This window comes from Mustela nigripes, chromosome 1 (genome assembly GCF_022355385.1).
Source record: "Mustela nigripes isolate SB6536 chromosome 1, MUSNIG.SB6536, whole genome shotgun sequence".
NCBI classification, from domain to species: Eukaryota; Metazoa; Chordata; class Mammalia; order Carnivora; family Mustelidae; genus Mustela; species Mustela nigripes.
The window spans coordinates 4,918,928-4,939,280 of record NC_081557.1 but is presented as its reverse complement, the minus strand read 5'-3'; the positions used below and the strand labels follow the sequence as shown (position 1 = coordinate 4,939,280).

Sequence of the window (20,353 nt, the reverse complement as noted above, 5' to 3'; positions counted from 1 at the left end):
ATGACCCTGGGCGCATCCTGGCCCCTCTGGGCCCTTCGGTGTCCCCATCAAACTGGAACCTGGGCTCGGCTGCGCTGCGGTGCCCGGCAGGTAAGCGGTCAGTGGGTTACAGGTGGTTTATTTCCATAGATTTGCACACGCTGGAAAAGCCTCCGGGCCCTTGCCGCTCCCTCCTCCCCCACCGAGGCTAGGTGCCCCCGACATGAAAGGGAAGTAATACTGAGGGGCAGAGAAAGATGCAGTTTGTGGGGTTGGGGGGCTGAGGGCCCCCCAATCCCTGGCACGTGCCACCTGGGCCCCTCGCGTCCATGAATAAATAACTCAGGGCCATCCGAGTGCGGGCCTCACTCTTCGCTGTCCAACTTGAGGCTGATGCTCCGGGCCTTGCCTCTGGCCAGGGTGGTGGGCGGTGTCCCCGGGCCCTCCCGCTCCACCTGGCTGGGGCCCCTGGAGCGAAGCAGCTGGCTCTGCTTGCGCAGGAAGTCCACGGGGGCAGCCCCGCCGTAGCTGCTCTTGGCCAGGGCGGCCCTGGAGGGTCCCGTGGGGGCATGAGGGTGGGAGCCTGCCTCCAGCTGGCCCAGGTGGGCTACGTAGCCATCTGACAGGAACTGTGGGCAGAAGTGGGCAGGGATGAGGGCATGGCTGGTCTCAGACTCACATGCACCCCTTGCCTGTGGACCCCCCCACCCCCACCCCACGCAGGCTCCAGGGGCAGTGCTGGCAGCATTCTAGGCTGGGCACAGTCTGACCCAGAGCCTCCTCTCAGCAGCTGGAACCCCAGATTGGCAGCCAGAGCGCCCTGGCTTTCCTCCTCGCTCTGCGCCTCTCTGGCCTTCAGTTTCCTGAGGTCTTGGCGGGAAAGAACAGCAACTGACATTCAGTAAGCGCTTGCTTTGTTCCCAGCCCTGGGCATATTTTGTGATGTCCCTGAGAGCTGGGGAGCTTGGTACCAGTCCAGCATTTCCGTTCTACAGACAGGAAATTGGGGCTCACAAGGCTCAAGGTCCATGCCCAGGGCCAAGCCAGAGGGAACCTGCGCTCAAGGTCTTGGACACACTCCACCTCTGTCATCCATCCTGGCCTGCCCAGCAGCTCCAAGCTGTTCACGTCCCTGTCCTAGGAGGAGCCCAGTCCCCTGAGGCCAGCTGGCTCTTTTAGAGTGGTCCCCTCATAGCACAGGTGGTCCTGGTGGCCTGGGACCCAGGCTCTGCTGCCCGCCGACAGCCCAGTCCCAGCCTTCCCTGGGCCCTCACCTGGCACTGAGCTTGCAGCTTCCGCACCGCGCGGCCCACGATGTAGGTCTGGCTCGGGGGCAGGCCCAGCGCCGCATACACGGCCACATCTTTGGGGGATCCATAGCCAGCTACAATGTTCAGTTCCACCTGTGTTGGGAGAGGCCAGTCAACCATCCTGGTGCATCCGCCAGGCCTCCGGAGTTAGAGGGTATTGAGGGTGGGAGTGGTCGGACAGAGGCGGGGCCACAGGGTCCCCATCATCAGGTCCCTGAGCTAGCCGAGTGGGTGGAGAGGACTAGGGGCTTCTCAGACCACTAGGAGGCGGGGCCATAGGGCCTTCTCCAGCCAGTTAGGGTCCCCCGCCGTGAGGGTGGGACCGGGTGGGCTTCTGCAAGTCCTATTGCCCAGGGAGGGGGCGGAGCCGGGCCCTCCCCTCCCCCTTCCCTTTCCCAGCCTCACCTCCTGCACCAGGCTCTGCAGAAACATCGCCTTTTGGCGCAGTGGGTCGTGGGTGAGGCCATCACAGAAGGAGACAACGCCGTGAGGAAAGTTGTGCTGCGACAGCCAGGCCACCACGCGGTGCTTCTGCATGTCGGGCCGGCCGGTTACGTAGACGATCAGGTAGCCGGCGTCCTGCCAGTGCCTGCAGGATGGGGTGGAGGTCAGCTCCACCGGCGGGGGTGCGGGGGTGCAGCTGGTCACCGCAGCCAGCGTGGGGGCGGGGGGGGGGGGCTGTTGCTGCTCCTACCTGACCACGTCCACGGCGCCGGCGCGCACCTTCGGGTCACTGCCCATGATGGAGACGCTGGCAGTGAAGGAGCCGTCAATGCTGAAGACCACAGCCTCGGTGCCGCGGGCCACCACGGTCAGGCAGCACTCGGCGTACGTGTGGTCGCCCCTGTGGCCCACGTATGGGGTGAGCGGCATGGGGCGGGCGAGGCTCGGCAGAGCCCCAGCCCGCGGAAGCCCGGCCCGCCCGGCGCTCACCTGACCACCATGCGCACCGGGTAGACGCCGATGCCCAGCGCGCGCTCGAGGGGCACCGGGAAGGTGAGGCGGCCGGAGCTGTTCGTGACCTCAGTGCCGAAGTGGATCCACTTGCCTGACAGTGGCTGTGTCATGATGTAGACGTCCACCTGATGGGGAGAACAGCCCGTGGGCCTCAACCCCACGCACCCCCGGACCCTGAGCGGAGGAGGGTCTGGGCGGGCTGCCGTCGGGGGTGGAGGGACCAAGAGTTCCCTGTGGGCGAGGTCGGCTCGACAGGCGCGGGTGCGCCTGGGCCCAGGCCGCCGTGTCCTGACCTTCTCTCCCGTGAGCGTCACCACGTCCAGGGGCCCGTACATGAAGCGCCCGTTCAGCACCTGGGGGCGGCCCTCGCACACGACCGTGTCGCTTGCCCGGTGGTTGGAAGTGACGTTCTGGCGGGAGGAGACGGCGTGAGCCCGCAGCCCAGCCTGGACCGGGATGCCGGAGGAGCTGTTGTGGGGGACCCGCGCCCAGGCAGGGGCGAGGCCCAAGTGGTGGGCGCTTTTCCGACCCGACCTGAGGTCGGGGATGCGTGTCAACTGCGGCTCCCAGGGGACGGAGCCGTGACAGGGCGGGATTCAGAGGGTCAATAAGGTTCGGTAGGAGAGCGGAGATCCGATGTCCCAATTCCCGAAGGAAGGGGAGGAGATTCCCAGTCTCCAGGGGCGGGGCCGAGGCTCGAGGAGGCGGGGCCAGGACTGCAGAGGGAGGGGCGGCACCTGGGAAGGTGCTGGGCGGGGATGTTGCGGAGAGACAGCAGGGTCTGGCCCCTAGGACGCCAGGGGCAGGGCACATACCCGGATCTTGACCTGCGTGCGTTTGCGCTGCCACTTCTCCCTGGGGAAGGCCGGGCTGTAGATGGACGGCTCCTCGCATTCCGTCAGCTGCGGCTGCTCCTTCTCGATCACCTGTGCACGTGGGGCCACGTGAACAGGGAACCTGGGGCTGCGCCTCCCCTGGCCCGCGGCTCCCCTGGTCCAGTTCTCATCTCCCACCCCGTATCCCCGAGCCCACCTGGCGCAGGATGAAGGCCACCACATCAGCCGACTCCCAGTAGCTGGCGTGGAAGAGGTGGGGCAGCGTGACCGTGGGGAAGGCGGTGAGCGCCTCGGGGCAGTAGAGTGAGTAGTCAATCCGCTTCGTCCCCCACCAGCGCTCGAGGACTGCACGGCCACGTTGGGCAGTGAGTCAGGGGTGGCCTCCCACCTCGTGCCCACGTGTCTGGCCCCCGGGTGCTCTTTCCTCCCTCCTTCCTGCCAAGCCTGCTCTGTGCCAAGTCCAAGGTTGGGTGCTAGGGCCCTCTCATCCCAGGGCAAGGGTGTTTCAGCTGGGCTTCCGGAGGTAGAAGTGTCACCCCGGTGGCAGGGTGGCTGGTTGACTTACTCTTAACCACCTCACTGGTGGTGCTGGGGGCAGCTGGCTGGGCGGGTGGATCGGAGCCTAACTCACTGCCCTTCCAGAAGGCACCGCTGGCAGAGGTGGGTGTTGAGGGCACCAGCATCTCCAGCTCTTCCAGAAAGAGGCCTGAGTGTGTCTGCAGAGTGTCAGCTGGGGGAGATGGGCCAATATGAGCCGGGGTCCCAGCCGGGCTGCCCTCCTGTCTTCCCACCTAGGGCTTCCAAGGCAGCTGGGCCCCCCACACTCCACCATCTCCCCTGCCAGCCCTTCCCAGTCAGGTCTTGGCTGAGGCTGAAGTGCCCCACAATTAGGTGGAAATGAAGAGTGGGGGCCTTGTCTCCTCTTAGCTCCCGCTGACGGCCCATTTGTATTCCTTTCAGAACGTCTGCTTCTACCGCTCCAACACAAGCCTATTTGTCTTGTGGGGTCACATGGGTACCCACTCGCATGCCTATGGGTACGTGCCCCACAATGATACATGAACACAAGTGTATATGGATAAGCTGTGCGCCCCTCCACGCAGATCCGGCAGTCCCCCTCACTGCAGCCGCTCCCAGACACTAGCTCCCCAGCGCCACCGGCTCCTCTCTCTAGCCCAGCCATCCCTACTGCCCCCTGCTCCTTGGCAGAGAATGTCAGAGGGTCTTGGGGATCCAGACCTCCCAAAGGGCCTCTGTGGTCTGGGGATTGGTGACATGAGAGCTCATCAGTGATGGAGGAACCAGCTCATGTCTTCTTGGGGGAGGGGAGTCCATTCCCATCGCTCTCGGTTGCTGCCCCCGCTTCTCCCCTTTATCTTGGCCGGGGGCATACCCAACAGCAGGGATGAGCCATCTCCCAGGGGAAACTTCTGGTAGCGGGGCACGGCCAGTGGGGCGATAGCTTGGAACTTGGGGGCCAGCAGGGGCTCAAGGCGGGAGGCGCAGGGGTCGGCCGCGTGGAAGAGGTTGTAGATCTGCTCACAGGCCGGGCGCATCTGGGCCACTGGAACCCAGAAGATGAAGGAAGGAGGAGGTTCAGCTGGGCATACTGGGAGGCAGGGGGTGTGGGACGCAGCACCTGATGGGCTATGTGACCCAGAGCCAGCACTTTCCAAACTGCACTCCCCCGGAGGTTACCAGGGTCCGGGGAAAGTGACACAGGGTGTCTCAGCTAAGAAGAGATCAGACCCTTTATCTGCCGACGTGATTTGGGATGACGTATTTTCCCTGCCTGTCAGAGCCCTTCTCAAGTGGAGCATCGTGAATGGGCTTGAGTCCCTCCTGGTACACTTAGGGAAACTTGGCCTTGGCAAGTCCCTTCTTTCTGGGCCTCAGGTTCCCCTTCTCTAGCCAGCATCTTAGTTGGTACAGTGGGGTGTGGCAGTACTGCCAGCATCTCACGGGGGACAAAAGAGCTGGGGGGGGGCAGATGGAGGAGAAGGTGTGGCTCCCACCCCCAGCCCGAGGCGAGGGCTCACCCTCCAAGGCGGGCATCACGGTTTTGCGCAAAGCCAGCACCAGGCCCAGCGGGGAGCCAAAGAGGAAGAAGCCGGAGACCTTGAAGTCAAGGCGGGCAGCGCTGGTGGGGCCATCGGGAGCCTCAGAAGTGGCAGCAGGTGGGCAGGAGGCTGTGCTTGCCCGCCTGGGGTCCCCGGAGGAGGTGGTTGGGGGGGCTGCCTGCAGGCTGGGGCGGGGGGAGGGGTGCTCAGTGCCGCTGCCTCCACAGCCCAGCACGAGCCCAGGGTGTGGGTTATGGCACAGACGTGTCACCTGTTCTGAGGGCCCTCGGGCTCAGGACTGGTCATGTCACTGGGGGTGCGCTGGGCAGGCAGGACTGAGGGTTCTGGGCTGGCCCGGCCCAGCCCTTCCACCCCATCTGCCAGGGGGTCCCGCACTGGGCCGACCTCCGGGGAGAGCAGCTCATTGGTCTAGACAAAAATAGGGGACAGAAATATCCTTAGGGTTGGAGGTGATTCAATTTCTACTGATTTGGAAGTGAGGAGAGAGGCTTGGGGGTTGGACAGGGCCTCCAGGAAAGAACTCGGGGCAGAGCCCAAGAGGGGACAGCACAAGGCAGCAGGGGAGCTGCCTGAAGAGAAGTCATTTTGCGGGGGACAGAGACCTAGAGCTGGCGAGACACCCGCCTCCCAAGCAGGCAGGGCTCGGCCCCACTGACCATGCTCCCACGGCGGCTGCTGCCCCGGCTCCCCGTGCCCACGCTGGCACTGTGGCAGAGGGCGTCGAAGCCCAGGATCCCCCCGACGCCGTCTCCAATCAGCACCACCTGCGCGGGGAGAGTGGCGCCCTCAGGAGGGGCTGCAGCCGAGGCCGGCAGATGGGGGGGCTTCAGCAGCAAGCTTCCCAGGGACATCCCTAAGGCCTGACCTGCCCGCAGAAGCCAGCCCCCTCAGCTGAGCGCAGGAAGGCAGCATAGGCCTGGTTGGTGCGGGCGATGACAGTGGCCACAGCGCCCTGGTATCGGGAGGACGAGGTGGCCAGCAGTGGCAGCGCAGCCAGTGGAATGTGGTCCTGGGAGCGGGACAGGCTGTCGCCGTCGTGGCTGTAGGGGCTCAGGCTGTGGGAGGAGGGGTGGTGGGTGGGTGGGAGGGCCGCTAGCCCCTCCACTGCCCCCCTCCAAATCCCCTTGGCCTGGTGGCAAGTCCTAGCACTGTGGGGAGCCTTTGTGAGAAGCAACAGCACCCAAGGGGCCCTTGTGATGGAACCATTGACTAGAAACTGGAGTTGGGCTGGGTGGGCGACGGGCCCAGTGGTCGGCTTCCTGGCCTCCTCCCCCTTTCCTCGTGGGCCCTCTTTGGTCCCGGGAGCCCCATGCGATCTGCACCTTGGAGACCCTGGCTGCCCCCCACCCTTCAACCCCTGACCAGTACTTGGAGACAAGGGCATAGGCAGCAGCGCAGATGGGCGGGCAGGGCACCAGACGCAGTGCCACGTGGCCCAAGGCCTCGGGGAAGTGGACTCGTGTGACAGCCTCAAAGGCCAGGCTCAGGGTCTGCACGTCTGCCTGCTTAGAGTTGGCATCTCCGGGGCCCGAGTCCAGGATGTTGCCGCTGTGCAGGATGAGGAAGAGGGCGTGGACTGCGCACGCCTCGGCCCCCAGCTCCCCGGCTCCGTCTGGGCCCTGTGGGGGCACAGTGGGGTGCCAGGTGTGTCAGACCAGTAGCCTGCCTGGTGGGCAGGGAGGGGCAGAATGCAGATGTGGGGTAGCTGACCAAACTCACCTCTGAGTCCCTGGGTGCTCGGGCCCCATCCCCAGTGTCTTTGGTGGCCTCAGTTCCAGGGTCTGTAGGACATGGGGAAGCGAGGGAAGGAGGCTGAGGCACCTGTGGGGTTCCCTCCGTGTGGCACTCCCTGTACCCCTGCTTCGCTGTCTGCCCAAGCAACCCCCCCATCTTCCTCTGTCCTCCCTCATCAGGCTCTCATGGGTCATTTCACATTTCTGGGCCTTTGCACATGCTGGTCCTGCTACTCTCAGGGACGCCTCTCCCCACAGTGCTCTAATCCTGCCCTGTCCCATACAGTAGCCACCAGCCACGTGTGCCTATTTAAACTGAAGTAAATTAAAATGCAATACAGTACAAAATTCTGCGCCTTGGTCTCACTAGCCACATTTCAAGTACTTAGAAACCACATGCGGCCAGTAGCTAGAACATTTCCATCATTGCAGAAAGTTCTGTTAGACAGAGCTAGTCCAATCCTTCAAAATCCTGCCTAGACGGGGTGCCTGGGTGGCTTAGTTGTTAGGCGCCTGCCTTTAGCTTAGGTCATGATCCCAGGGTTCTAAGTTCCAGCCCTGCATCAGGCTCCCTGCTGGGCGGGAAGCCTGCTTCTCCCTCTCCCACTCCCCCTGCTTGTGTTCCTTCTCTCTCGCTGTCTCTCTCTCCGTCAAATAAATAAAATCTTAAAAAAAAAAAAAATTCCCGCTTAGACATCACCTCCCATGTGAAGGTTTCCTGGACTCCAGATTAATTCCTTCATGTTTTGGGCTCTGTCTGAACTTGGAATACAGTCTAACCATCCATCTGTCCACCCCTCCTCCACTCACTATGAGCACCCTCTCTGGACTGACTTTCGATTCAGGACCCCGTTAAGCTTAAGATCGCGTGGCTCTCTGAGCGTCCAAGGCATACAGGGTGCTGGTGGCCGGCAGTCTTTACCTGGTGTCCCCTCGGCCTCCACGGGGGAGGCGAAGGCGTCGATGAAGTCATTGGAGTTCCACTTGGTCATCTCCTTGGGGAAGACCTCGTCACTGTCCGAGAAGCCTTCTGAAAGGACGAGGGGCTGTGTCACGGGGCAGTGGGAGCCACTCAGGGACACCCCCACCCCCGGCAGGGCTGTGGTGCTGACCATGGGCATCAAAGAACTCGTCCTCGGAGCTGTTCTCGGAGTCCCGGGCGATGTTCTGCATGCGCCACTCAGACAAGCTCTGGGGAGACACGCCCCCTGCAGGGCCATATCCCCTCAGCCTGGGCCTCCGGCCTGAGGGTGGCTCCTTCCCGCCACTGGGCCCCAGCCTCACCTCCGTGCTGGGATGAGTAGGAGGAACGGGAGGAGGAGGACCACTGCTTGCCGAAACTGGCATCAGGTGAGGCGTCGGGGCCGGAGGGTGCCTCAGGCCCGTCGGGGGTGCCAGCATGGCTGGCCGCAGCCCGGGCCTCAACACTAGGCTTCCCCGGGGCCTGGGCCTCCGGCCCCTCACTGCTTGAGTTGCATTTGGCCATGCGCTGTGCCAGCATGCGGGCGGTCTCTTCCTCCAGCGCCCGGATGTCAGCCATGCTCAGCTCTGTCCATTCATCCTGCCAGCACCAGGCCTGGCGGTGGGCCCGTAACATCACCCGTCGCAGACCTGCAAGTGCCCAGGCATCAGAACCATAGCCCTCCCCCCGAGTGTGAGTTTCCCTGCCGCTGCCACGGGGTAGCCACAAGCCCAGTCCTCTACACTGGTGATGGCTGCCCTGGGCACACTACCCACCCGGAGCCATAAAGTAGGGCAGGGTGAGGGCCCTCTGGGAGATGGGAATAGAAACTGGCGCATTTGTCTTCTGGCTCCACCCCCTCCCTCCATCCCTGCCTCTTTTATCCCTCTGGACGCCCCAACTCTGAGCACAAACCCAATGCCGACCACCTGGGAAGCTGGGGCCAAGGCTTCTTGCTGCCTTTCTCACTAGCTGCCTGCTGACTTCTTCAGAGGAGCTGACAATTAGGCATTAACAGTTAATGAAATTGTTGATAGTTAATGAAGGTGTTAATAGTTAATGGAAGTGTTGGCACTTAATGAAGTTTGTAGCGAAAGATGATACCCATTCTGGGATAATTTCATCTGAAGCAGAGGAATAAAGTTAGAAACTTCAATACCTAGGAGATAAACTAATAATGGTTGGATTATAATTAGAAACTTCTGGAAGGAAATCGATCAGAATCTTACCAGCGGTTCCATGTGGGTGATTTCATTTTCTTATTTGTGCTTTCTGGTATTTTTACAAATGCAAGCCATGGAGCCTCTACTATTCTCTAAGCTAAATTTCCTCATCTGGTTTGTAAAATGGGACTAGTGGTTCTTACCTTGCAGGGGTGTCATGGGGGTTAAAGAAATCCTGGCAGGATTAAGTGATTAGCCAGGCCCCTCCCATGTTGTGGCCGGTTCTTAATGCCTGTTCTTAATGCCTGGCCCAGCCTCCTGCTCGCTCACAGAAGGGAGAACTAAGGTGCAGAGACCTGAAGCGGCTCACTGGAGGTCCCATGGAGCCCAGACCCCTGGACGCCCCATCTGAGGATTTCCCTACCAGCAGGCGGTCCACTGTCAGAGCTGGGGTATAGGGCGGGGCTGAGCTGCAGGCACTGTAGGGTTAGAAACAGGACTCCTGGATCCAGGGCCAGAGCATGGGGCCATGGGAGCTGGGAGTGGGAGGGACCCCAAGAATGATGGCAGAGCCCCAGGCTTAGGCTGTACTTGTGTGTGTTGCTGGTTAGGGCTGCTGACCCTTTTGACAGCTTCTAAGTCTCCCTTGATCCACAGAACATTGGAGAACCCTGGAAGCTTAAGGGATGAAAAGCAGCCTCTCTGAATGTCAGAGCCCGCGTGGACCTCAGAGATCATGTCCCCAGCTTCTTGCCCTCCTGACTCTTACCTATGCCTCAAGGCCAGGTCCCCCTGAACCCCAGCTGGGCTGGCCTGCTCCCCTCTGTTTCAGTGCAATATCGGATGGAAATGATGCCTTTTTGTTTCTGCGTCCCCAGTAGCCTGGGATCATTCCTGGCTCAAACACAGGGCGTGGGGGTCTGGTGCGTGCTGGGCCAAGGGAGCCTCCTACAGCGGGGTGCTCACCAACATCGTGGATGAACTGCTCGATCTTGGCCTGCATGCCCCAGTAGCGGAACTCAACCTTGCACAGCTTATAGGCACACATGAGGGGCCCTGTTTGGGCCGCTGTGCGCGCCCAGTCATCAGCCAGCGGTCCTCGGCCGGTCTTGGCCGAGCGATACAGCCGAGGGTCCTCTTCTGCTTTGTACTCTCCTGGGGCCACTGCATCCCGCACGATGTCTATGGTGTCTGCGCGGGGGCGGGGGGGTGAGTTCCAGTGGCACTGGGTCACACCAGCCCCCTCCCCGCCTTCCCTGCCCTGGGATGGGGAGGACAGCCTTCCATGGCCAGGAAGCCGAGGCCAGGAGAGAGCCTGTGACTTGTCGGGGGCTGCCCAGTGAGGTGGCAGGTGGCCTGAGAGGGGCTTCGGAGTCCCCCCCACTGGCCCCGGGCCTCACCCAGGATGCGCTGTCTCCTCTCAGCTCCACTCAGGTTGAAGACGTTGGGCTGCTGCCCACCATCAGGCAGGTAATAGGTCTCTATTTCAATGGAGAATTTCTCCACAAAGGGGCAGGTGTACCTGGGCACAGGGCAGGGGTCATGGTCACTACTGTGCCCACCAGGGCTGCTCTCCTTCTTGTCACTCCAGGCCTGCCCTCCCCCCACTCACCGTGTTCGGGTGTAAGGGTAGGCATTCCAGGATTCCTCTTCCACTTGCAGGGCAGCCTTGGGCAGCAGTGCCCGGAACCAGCCTGGGATGTGGGAGCCCACGTGGTACACCTTGTGTGTGTACTGCCCACTGCCGCCGGGCCCATCGGTGTAGGGCCGGTTGGCCAGGATCTCCACTCCACTGCCCTCACCGCTGGACTCCTCCCGGCTCTTTTTCTGCACCAGGGAGGGGGGAGCGGGCAAAGCAGAAAGGGCAGCTCAGCCCCCCCGCTGAGCTCCCTGCGGTCCCCAGCTCAGCCTGGCCCCCTGCACAGTGCCAGAGCCCTAACCCCACCCTTTCCACCTCCCCGAAACCCGACCCTGGTCCGCTGCAGTTCCCGGGGGGGGTCAGGACCACAGCTGCTGTCCAGTCCTCCATGGGGCCTGCAGCCCGGCACTCATTCACGCATCTGCTCTGTTCCAGGCATATTGGGATTACATTAACTGGGACCTGCTGTTGAGGACCAAAGATCCCTGCCTGTCCTGTGGGACTTCCGTCCCAGTGCAGAGAGGAACTTAACAGAAGCCAAGGACATGGTATGTTAGAAGGGGTAAATGTTATGGGAAGAAGGAAGTGTCGGCTAGGGTCAGGGATCTCGGGTTGGGATGACGATTATGACAGGATGATCAGGGAGAGCCTCACGGAGAAGATAACGTGATCTGACAGTATGAATGTAATAGGACTTGAAGTGGGGGAGGTAGATGTGGGGTGCGGATGGGGGCTGGGGGGAACTAGTCCAGGCGGGGGGGGGGGGTGCCAACAGAAGCTTCTGAGGCAGGAGTGTGCCTCCTGTGCTCCTGGGGCAGCAAGGAGGCCCCGGAGGGTGGCCTGGAAGAATCCAGGACAGTAAAGGGGATCTGCACTTCTCTGAGAACCTGACCCCAGTCCCCTCCCTCTCTGGGACCCCAATACCAGCTCCTGCCACACCCCTTGTAGCTTAAGAGCACTCATATCTTGCCCGTTTATAGCTCCGGAGCCTGAACTCGGCCCACTCAACCCTCTGAGGCCAGATCCTGGCCGTTTTGCCTCTTGAGACCCTAACCCTCATTTCTGGGGAACACCGGCCTCCCGAGGCCCTGGACCGTTTTCCCTCCCTGAGAGCCCGCCTCCCTGCATTCTTCTTCCCAAGCCTGGACCCTATCTCACCCTCTTGGGTCTCTGCCTGCCCCTCTCTGTCACAGTTTTGGGGTCTGACCCTCATTCCCATCTCCCTGACCACCAGGGGTTGTAAGGATCGTGCACCCTCTGGAGACCCCCCTCCCAGGCTTCTCTACCACCTGGCGCCCTTCCTGGCTCCCTGCCTCTCATTCTTGCCTGCTCATGCACTCCTTTCCCTCCAGCAAGGGGTTACGATTCTAAGGAGGATTAAAGGAGATCAGAAGTGGGCTGAGCATCAACCAGGGGCCAAGCACTTGGGGGATGGGGAGGCACCGCTAGGCCCTTCTGCCCCTTTCCCCACAGCCGCCCCCTCCCCACCCGCTGCACTGGAAGGGGGATTTCTCTGTACTCCCCTAGGCTCTGAGTCCTCGCAAGCCCCAGAGCGGGGCTGATGGGGGTTGAGCTGGGCCCACCCCTCGTCCCAGGTGCGGCCTGCGCGCGCCTGCCACTACCCCATCATGAAGTGTGGCCCCCTTGGTCTCCTGCTTCCCACGTCCTCACCTGGATCATGTAGAGCTGGGCCACCTGGTACTCATCCAGGCTCATGGGCAGCAGAATGTGGTACTCCTTGATGAGCATCCTGAAGGTGCTCGGCCGGCCGCGCGCGGCCTCCGCTCCGCCTGGCGCAGGGCACGGCGAGGCAGTCAGTGCGGGGCGGCGGCGCGCGGCCCCGAGCCCTGCGCGCGGGCCGGAGGGCTCGGGCCGCGGGACCCCATGCCTGGGCCCGTTACCGGGGAGGCAGAGGCGAGCCCAGCGCTGCTGCTAGCGCCGCCGGGGACCGCGAGCCGCAGCGAGGCTGAGCGCTGACCTCTTTTCCGCGCAGCCCCCGTCCCCCGCCCGCCCGTCGCCATGGCAACCGCGCGCTGACGCGGGCCCCCCGGAACGGCGGGCGCGGGCCGGCCGGCTAACGGGCCACCTTCGCCTCTCCAGCGGCGGCCGTGGCCCGAGCCCCCTCCAAATCTCTCGGGGACCCACCCCCAGGAGCCACCGTTCCCTCCTTCCTGGCCCGCCTTCCACGACCAGCCCCTGGGGGTCCGCCCCCTGCACCCCGTTTCCCCTACTTGGCGGGGTCGCATGTCCCCCACTCTCGGACATCCATTTAGAACCTTGTCCCCCGGGGTGTCTCTCCGCAGAGCAGTTCCGTGCGCCCCTCCTCTGAGCGTCTGTCAGTGTTCCCCACGCCCCGCATCTGAACCCACCTTCCAGGACCACATAACTAACCCCTCCGACCCCCAGATCTGCCTTCCCTATCCTGGCCCGCAGCCCAGTCCTCGACTTCCCCTCCTCAGCATCCTTCCTGGACCCCTGGCACTCGTCTGTGCAGCTACCCCATCATCCTTCCCGGGGTTGACCCCTCTTCGGGCTGAGGAGGCAAGAGTGGCTCCACTGGGTATCCCACGGGCCCCCACCCTGGGAGACCCGCTCCGCCCACCTGCGCCCCGGTTCCGCTGCGGGCACCCCTCCACCTCCCCACCTCGCACCCAGCGAACAGGCGAGAGGCCCCATTGTCCCCACTTCCCTCTGCTCCCCGGCGTCCCCGTCCCCTGCCGTGCTCTTGGCCCGCCCGCCAACGTCCCGGCTCACCTCTAGTTTAGGGCGGGCACCCCTCACCCGGTACGGGCGGGGGCGGACGGGCCGTGGGTCGGAGCCCGGAGCGCCCCCGGCCCCAGCCTCGGGTTCCAGCAGTGGCCGGACCCTCTGGAGGCGCAGCGAGGGCCCATGGCCCCGACCTTCCTCCGGGTCCGCCCGCCGGCGCCCCTGCCGGCCCTCCCCGAGGCCCGCCGCGTCACTGCGGCCGCCCCGCCCCTTTCCTGGGCCCGGCTGGCCCTCCCCCCTCCTGCGGGGTCCCGGCGGCCCCGCCCGCGGCGGCGGAGGAGGGCGGCCCCCGCCTTCCTTCCCCAAGCCGGCCGGGGAAGAGGCAGTTCTCCGATCGCTGACGCTTTTTTACTCCCTCTACTCTGGGATCCCCTAAGCTCTCATAGTTCCCTTCCCCACCCTCGCCCAGCCCCCCCGGGGGCCATGGAAATATGGCAGGACCCCATCCCCATTCTCCCCAGCCCTCGAACCTGAGACCCAGGGTAGGGGAAATGCCCCAGCCCGCAAAGTCTGGCAAGAAGCCGCTGGTCTAAGGCTTGCCTCTTCTGAGGGGCCGGGGTTCCAGTGCCCCAGGCTTCTAGGGTCATTCAGCTACACATTCAGGCAGAGAGTTGCAGTCACTCTGAATCCTCGGTCTGGCCCCTGAATGGGGCCCCATGACTTCCCACTGATGCCTTCCGGGTCCACAAGACTGGCCAACCAGACCCCGGGCAAAGGCTGAGACACCTGAGGGCTGGGCTCATTGGACCACACCCAGCCAGCTAGTAGGTGCTGGGATGGCAGCACCGAGCTGGGTCTCACCCCTGCTGGAAGCCAGTCCTCTCCCCTTGGCTCTGCTTCCCACGTGCTGGGGAGAAGGAGGCAGCAGTACCCCCTCTCCTCTGAGAGGTCAGGATGTATTCAGAGCCTCCCAGGGCTGACTCGGAGTTTAAGACGTTAGGGCATTAAGGCATGTGAGGGCCTGCCTTATATGAACTGACATTTCCACCCTGCCGAGCATGACTGCCAATCCAAAAGAACCCTCCAGGCCCAGGCTGGCCACAGTGCCCTCCAGCTGTGGAGGCTGCAAAGGCCTTGCGCTGCCCCCTGGTGGCAGCACGTGTAGGAGGGGACGGCTCTCAGCTACTGGAGCTCAACCCCTTTCCACTACTTAAAACCAGGAAGACTGAGGGCTGGAGCCGGGCAGGGTCCCCACCCAAGTCAATGGAAAGCAAGGGCCGGGCAAGGCCAGGCTCAGGGACCCTCTCTCTCCCACCACTGCACCGCCCCTTTCCCCTCCCGGAGTTTCCCCTTTCCCAATTTCTTCCTGGCTGAGAAGTACCACACTCAGAAAGACTAAGAGGTAGAGAGAACAACTCCAAATTATCTTTTATTTATACAAAAAGGGTGTATTTAGCAAAAGACACTGAAAAAAGAGTCGCTATGGCCCAGGAAACAAGGCAGGGAGGTGACAGGCCTTCGGAGGCCCTGCTCGGGGAGGAGTCTGGGAAAAGTGGTGGAAGTCCTGGGTAAGTGCTGAGTGGTGGGGGCCACAGAAAGAGCAAGCTCCAGCTGGATCAACACTGTTGGCAGGTCATGGGTGGGGCTCACAGTGACCTCGCTGCTGACTCTTGATAGAGTCCCAATCAGTGCTGTGGACTGGAGTGAGAGCCGCCCCCTTGTTCCTGGAGGGCACCCACCAAGGGACACAGGACAGGAAGCCCAGGTTGGGAAGTGCAACTCGGGGTGAAGGCCAGGGAGAAGCAGGTGCTCTGCAGTGGCCAGGAAAGGTCCAGACGCGGTGGCGGACTTGCGTCCTGTTACGTGCGGGCGTTCCGCTCTGTCTCTGCCAGGCACTCTCTGACTAGGGCCCGGGCATGGATGATGCCTGAGGTGGGGGCGGGCAAGGAACATGCAGCGACCCTCCACAGTCCTACCCCCACCCTCCAGAGGAAGACCCCTCCCTCCTCACCTCCTCCCTGGTCCTCACCCCAGGACCAGGACTATAATCTAATGAGGGGCCCAGTGAAACGAGCGGTTTGGCTAATCCTTAAATCTAAAGACAAATGTCCTGGTCCTTCCCCGAAAACTGACTCAATTTTAATTCCATTCTAGACACTGCTCTGGATAGTGGACACTGGCTCTCGTTTAGGCTTGGCTCAAGTGGCCTCCAGATGTCCTTCCTTCCCTGAGGAGCGACTGTCCTGTTAGCTTCCCGAACAGGGAGGGTGCAGGCCTCACTCACCTCTCTTCAGGCGCTCCATGGCGCTCTTGCTGCCGGCATAGGTAGGCCGGATCTCTTTGCCCATCTCCTCTATGACTGACAGCAGGTCTGTGTAGGTGCTCTGGGAGCCCTGGGCTCCGGGTGGTTTCATCGCCTACGTCAAAAGAGGACAGGGCGATGATGAGCTCGGGCCCCGAGGGGACCTCCAGTCCCCATCCATACATAAACCTTCGCCCCCACTCACCTGCACATAGCCCATGGAGGGCGGTCCAAAGTCGTTAAACAGGGGTCTGAAAGGGGCAGCGGCTCCCGGCACCGAGCCCGATGGCGATGGGACACTTCCGGCTGCAACATGCGCGAGTAAGAGGTCAGCGCGGGGCTGGGACGCCTCTCCCCAGCGTTCCAAGGCCCCGACCGGATTCGCCCGATTCCCTCCAAAGGGATGCTTCACTCCCGGCGCTCAACTTCAGGGACAAACCCCTCCCCCTGCGCTCCACCAACTAGCCCTTACGTGACCACGCCCACTTCACAGGCCAGCAAACTGAGGCTCCGCGAGGGTAGGCGGCAGGCCCGGGGGTGCAGAACTCGGGCCGTCTTCTCGTCGCGACCTCGACCACCCGGGCAGGCGAGCAGGGGCAGAGCTGGATCCTCACCTGTAGGTACCGGGGTGCCGGGCCCAGGGGTGCTGGAGCCGGGGGTGCTGCTGGGGGCGGGGGCGATGGGTTTGTAGGACATCCCCAACTCTTGGGTGCGGCGGACGCCGGCCGGCCGCTCCTCCGGGGTTGGCTGCTCGGCCGCTCAGCCGCGCTCTGATTGGTAAACCGGCCGCACGCCCCTGGTAAATAGAGCCCAGGCCGGAAGGGCGGGCGGGCACGAATCCTCTCTCACTCCCGATTGGTGCGTGAGGATGTCACTCGAGCCTCCTCATTGGCCAAGACGGACCCCAACAGGCCGCAACCGCTGCTGATTGGTCTTCGCCTTTCGGACCTCGCACCTGTCTGCTCCGGATTGGGCGGTAGGTGACGCCCTACGCAATTGGCGAGTTCGCGGTCCGGGCCGGCGCGCTCTCAATCCGATTAGTCCCAAGGCCCGAGAGGCGGGGCCTCGGAAGCCGGGACCCGGGTCTGGACCGCCGCGGTACGCGCGGAGGGCTCTTCCCGGCGCAGGCGCCGCCCTCACGTTTCGCTCGCGCTGCTTTGCGCGTCAGCTTCGCATCTCCTGGTGTCGGTCCAGCTGGGCCTGCTATCGCCGCCGCCGCCGAGCGCGCCTTTCCACAGCTCTGAGTGCCGGAGGACGCGAGGCTTTGACGTTCGGAGCCCTGCGTCTCACCCCGTGCGCTTTTACGTCACCTTTCACCGGTTCAGCACCCCTATCTCCGGTCTGCGCATGCGCCCTCCTGAAGCCTCCGTTTGTTCCTATGGCAACGGGTCGGTCGCCGACGCTACCGCCGCGCCTCTTCGCATTTGCCTCGTCCCTCGGTCCAGGCTGGGGTTGGGTCCGAGGGCGACCTCAGAGACCCCTCAAGCTGTCCCGCGAGACGCCGAGCCCGCGCCTCCTACGACAGCAGGAGCAGCTCACCTTCGCTGAATACTCGCCGCGCGCCGGGCCTGCACCGGGCGGTCCTGGGGGAGAGCGCCGGGTGATGGCTGGCGTCTCACAGCACCCCGCCCGCGGTTCCCCCTGGGGCACGTTACCCACCTCAGTACGCTTGCGTTTCCCCGTCTTCGAGATGCGGACGTTAATAATAACTATTTCGCAGGGTTGTTGTGTGGATAAACGAGTTCCTAAGAAGCTGTTTTCATTGTGCTCTTTTCTGGCCATTTCTCCATCCAGGCCCCTCCCCTCAAATTTCATTCCTCACGACCCCAGACCTTAGACTCTCTTCCAAACACTAACCCTTTCTCCCAGGCGACTTCTCGAAACTTCTCCGGCCTCGTGTGCCCTTCATGCCCCAGGTCTGTGCATTTATTTCCCTCATCCCCAGGACGTACATTCATTCCTTCATTCATTCATCCAACGGGCATTGTCTTTCTTTTTTTTAAGATTTTATTTGAGAGCGAGCGAGAGCACGGGCAGGAGGGAGGAGCAGAGGGAGAGGGAGAAGCAGACTCCCTGCCGAGCAGAGAGCCTGATTCGGGGCTCGATCCCAGGACCCTGAGATCATGACCTGAGCTGAAGGCAGACAAGCTTCACTGACTGAGCCACCTGGGCGCCCCGGCAGATATTTTCTGACTCCATCCTCCATCCCACGCCTTGTGCCGAGCACTGATGATATGGAAATAACCTGGCCACGGATTCTGTCCTCAAGGAGCTCCTAGTCTCAAGGAAGACTTTCGGGAAAGCAAAGACACACTGTCTTACTGGTAAGACTGAGACTGGTACAGGATGCATTGGAACCTAGAGGAAGGAGCCCGCTTGGTGACATCACAGGAGTCTTCCCAGGGGAGGTGGCATTCAGCTGGTGAAGGAACAAATAAACTGTGATATATCCACAAAATGGACCATTTATTCAGCAGGGGAAGGAAATCATCTGTCTAGCCATGAAAAGACACAGGTAGGCATTTTGCTGAGTGAAAGGAGCCAGTCTGAGAAAGCCACACGTTGTATGATTCCAACCGTAGGACATTCCAGAAAAGACAGACGTATACATAAGGTGAACAAATTACTGGTTGCCAGGGGTGGTGAGCGATAGACTTAAATGGGCGACACAGGATGTTTTTTCTTTTAAGGCAGTGGAACTATTTTGTATGAATCTGTAATGGCGAATACACGATATTAAGCATTAGGCATAAAGGGTAAACTCTAATGTAGGCAAAATTAAAGAAATGATGGAGGAGGTCAGGGGATCCCAGGATGGAACAGAATGTGACCAAAGGACCAGCCGTATCATGAATGAGACGGCGGGGTGGGGGAAAGGGTGGATGACTAGAGAGTGAACGCAGAGGAACTGCAAGGAAGCACGTACACGTCGGTGAAGGGGTTTCCTGTGGCGTGTGCATTAGCAGCTCTGAAACCACAGCACACGTCCACCAGAATCGAAAATTAAGTCAGTTAGGAGGGAGGAGTTCTCATCACCGGAATGAGAAGTGACAGGTAAGCAAGGGGAGGAGGCTAGTACGATCCGCATGATAAGGGGTTGGAACTGGAGACATCAGTAGGAACCCTATTCGACACAGATACAGTCAGTTGCCTACAGAAATATTTTAAAAAATAGTATATACACAGATGAGTGTACATACATCTCTCCTCTGTGCTGAGAGGGCCTAGAAGCAACCTAGCACCCAGATCTTGGTTTCTAATGGCATTCTCCAATAAAATGAACCAGAGCTCCTTGGAGAAATGGCTAATTCTAAGACTGGGGCAGGAAATACACAAGATAATCCTGAAGCATCTTATAGTGCCACAATGTAGGAAAATGCTAAAAAACAAACAAACAAAAAAGCAAAACCCCGAACCCACCATACTCCAAAACCCCAAATGCCACCACAATGGGTATATGCCAAAGGGACACAGGAGTCAGTTGAAAGGGGTCCCAGTGGCCACAGCTGGAGTGATTTGGAAATTTAAAGATAAGTGTTGGATTATAACGTGCAAAATAAATATCTATGAGACCATACTGATATACGTGTGTGTGTGTGTGTGTGTTTAAATAAATGAAGGGGGAGAAGAGACAAATCTGTATAGAATTCCAAGTAGTTTATGTTCATACTCAGCCCTTGATAAAGTGGATTATAACCCCTCACCCCTTCAGTGTGGGCTGTACATAGTGACTTTCTTCCAGAGAATGTAGTACACAATGGGAGAAAGAAAAAGAGGAATTTTATAGTGTAGAAACGTGACAAACCCTACCTCAAGCCAGATGATCAAAGCCAACATCAATAGTGATGTCATGTTGACAGTAGGTACCCTTGATCTGACGGGATGAGAAGGGCACTCGCCTCTGTGGTCCTCCTCCTGCTGGCCCATAACCTAGACTAATCGTGAGAGAAACATCAGACAAATTCCAACTTAGGGATGTTCTATAAAATACCTGAGCAGTTGTTCTTGAAACTGCCAAGATCGTAAGAAAACAAGGGAAGTTTAAGAAACTATCACAGCCAAGAGGAGTCTGAGGAGACACGATGCCTCATGCAATGTGGTGTCCTGGAGGGTATTCTGGAACAGCAAAAGGATAATCAGGGGAAAAATGATGATATCTGCATGAAATACAGACTTTAGTTAATAACAGAGTGTCAGTGTTAGCTCATAAACTGACAAATGTACCATTCTAATATGAGAGATTAATAGTGTGTGATGCTTAATTTTAAGTGTCAGCTTGTCTCGGTCACGAGTGCCCAGATACTTAGTCAAACACAATTTTGGGTGTGTCAGTGAGGGTGTCTCCAGGTGCGATTCTCATCCGTTGAATTGGCAGACAGAGTAAAGATGACCCTTCCCATGGTGGGTGGGCCTTGTCCAATCAGTTGAAGACCCGAAGGGAACAAAAAGGCTGAGTAAGCGGGAACTTCTCCTGCCCAACTGTTGAGCTAGGACATCAATCCTCTGCCCTCAGACTAGAACCTACACCATCCACCCTCCTGGTTCTCAGGCTGTCGGGCTCAGACCGGAACCGAACCCCCAAGTTCTCCTGGGTCTCCAGCTTGCCGATTGCAAATCTTGGGACAGCTCAGCACCCATCGTCACCTGAACCAATGCCTTGCTATAAATATCTTTATACCCAGTACA

General features: G+C 60.6%; 2 protein-coding genes and 1 long non-coding RNA gene across 4 annotated transcripts; 1 reads left to right on the top strand and 2 right to left on the bottom strand.

Moving 5' to 3' along the window:
• Positions 1-101: 101 nt before the first annotated feature.
• Positions 102-13,594, bottom strand: PITPNM1 (phosphatidylinositol transfer protein membrane associated 1). The gene is made up of 24 exons (XM_059400236.1): positions 13,414-13,594; positions 12,331-12,449; positions 10,633-10,847; positions 10,421-10,542; positions 9,987-10,211; positions 8,181-8,507; positions 8,009-8,104; positions 7,819-7,926; positions 6,883-6,944; positions 6,532-6,782; positions 6,029-6,218; positions 5,820-5,927; positions 5,414-5,571; positions 5,122-5,327; positions 4,476-4,646; positions 3,648-3,812; positions 3,279-3,427; positions 3,062-3,172; positions 2,540-2,656; positions 2,223-2,371; positions 1,984-2,133; positions 1,695-1,878; positions 1,254-1,382; positions 102-608 (listed from the first exon to the last, which is right to left on the bottom strand). Exons 2-24 carry the CDS (start codon positions 12,406-12,408, stop codon positions 345-347), a joined length of 3,735 nt encoding a protein of 1,244 aa, XP_059256219.1. The 5' UTR covers positions 12,409-12,449; positions 13,414-13,594; the 3' UTR covers positions 102-344.
• A 1,174-nt stretch (positions 13,595-14,768) lies between these two features.
• CDK2AP2 (cyclin dependent kinase 2 associated protein 2) lies at positions 14,769-16,627 on the bottom strand. 2 transcript variants are annotated; one of them, XM_059400312.1, is made up of 4 exons: positions 16,282-16,627; positions 15,873-15,973; positions 15,650-15,782; positions 14,769-15,292 (listed from the first exon to the last, which is right to left on the bottom strand). In XM_059400312.1, the coding sequence occupies exons 1-4, from the start codon at positions 16,361-16,363 to the stop codon at positions 15,225-15,227; spliced, it is 384 nt and encodes a 127-aa protein (XP_059256295.1). In that variant the 5' UTR covers positions 16,364-16,627; the 3' UTR covers positions 14,769-15,224. The 2 variants fall into 2 exon arrangements, with proteins under 2 accessions (XP_059256295.1, XP_059256306.1); XM_059400323.1 differs by lacking the exon at positions 16,282-16,627 and adding an exon at positions 16,140-16,272.
• An 872-nt stretch (positions 16,628-17,499) lies between these two features.
• Positions 17,500-19,244, top strand: LOC132018002 (uncharacterized). The gene is made up of 2 exons (XR_009404437.1): positions 17,500-17,583; positions 17,672-19,244. It is a non-coding gene; the product is annotated as an uncharacterized LOC132018002 (long non-coding RNA).
• Positions 19,245-20,353: the final 1,109 nt, after the last annotated feature.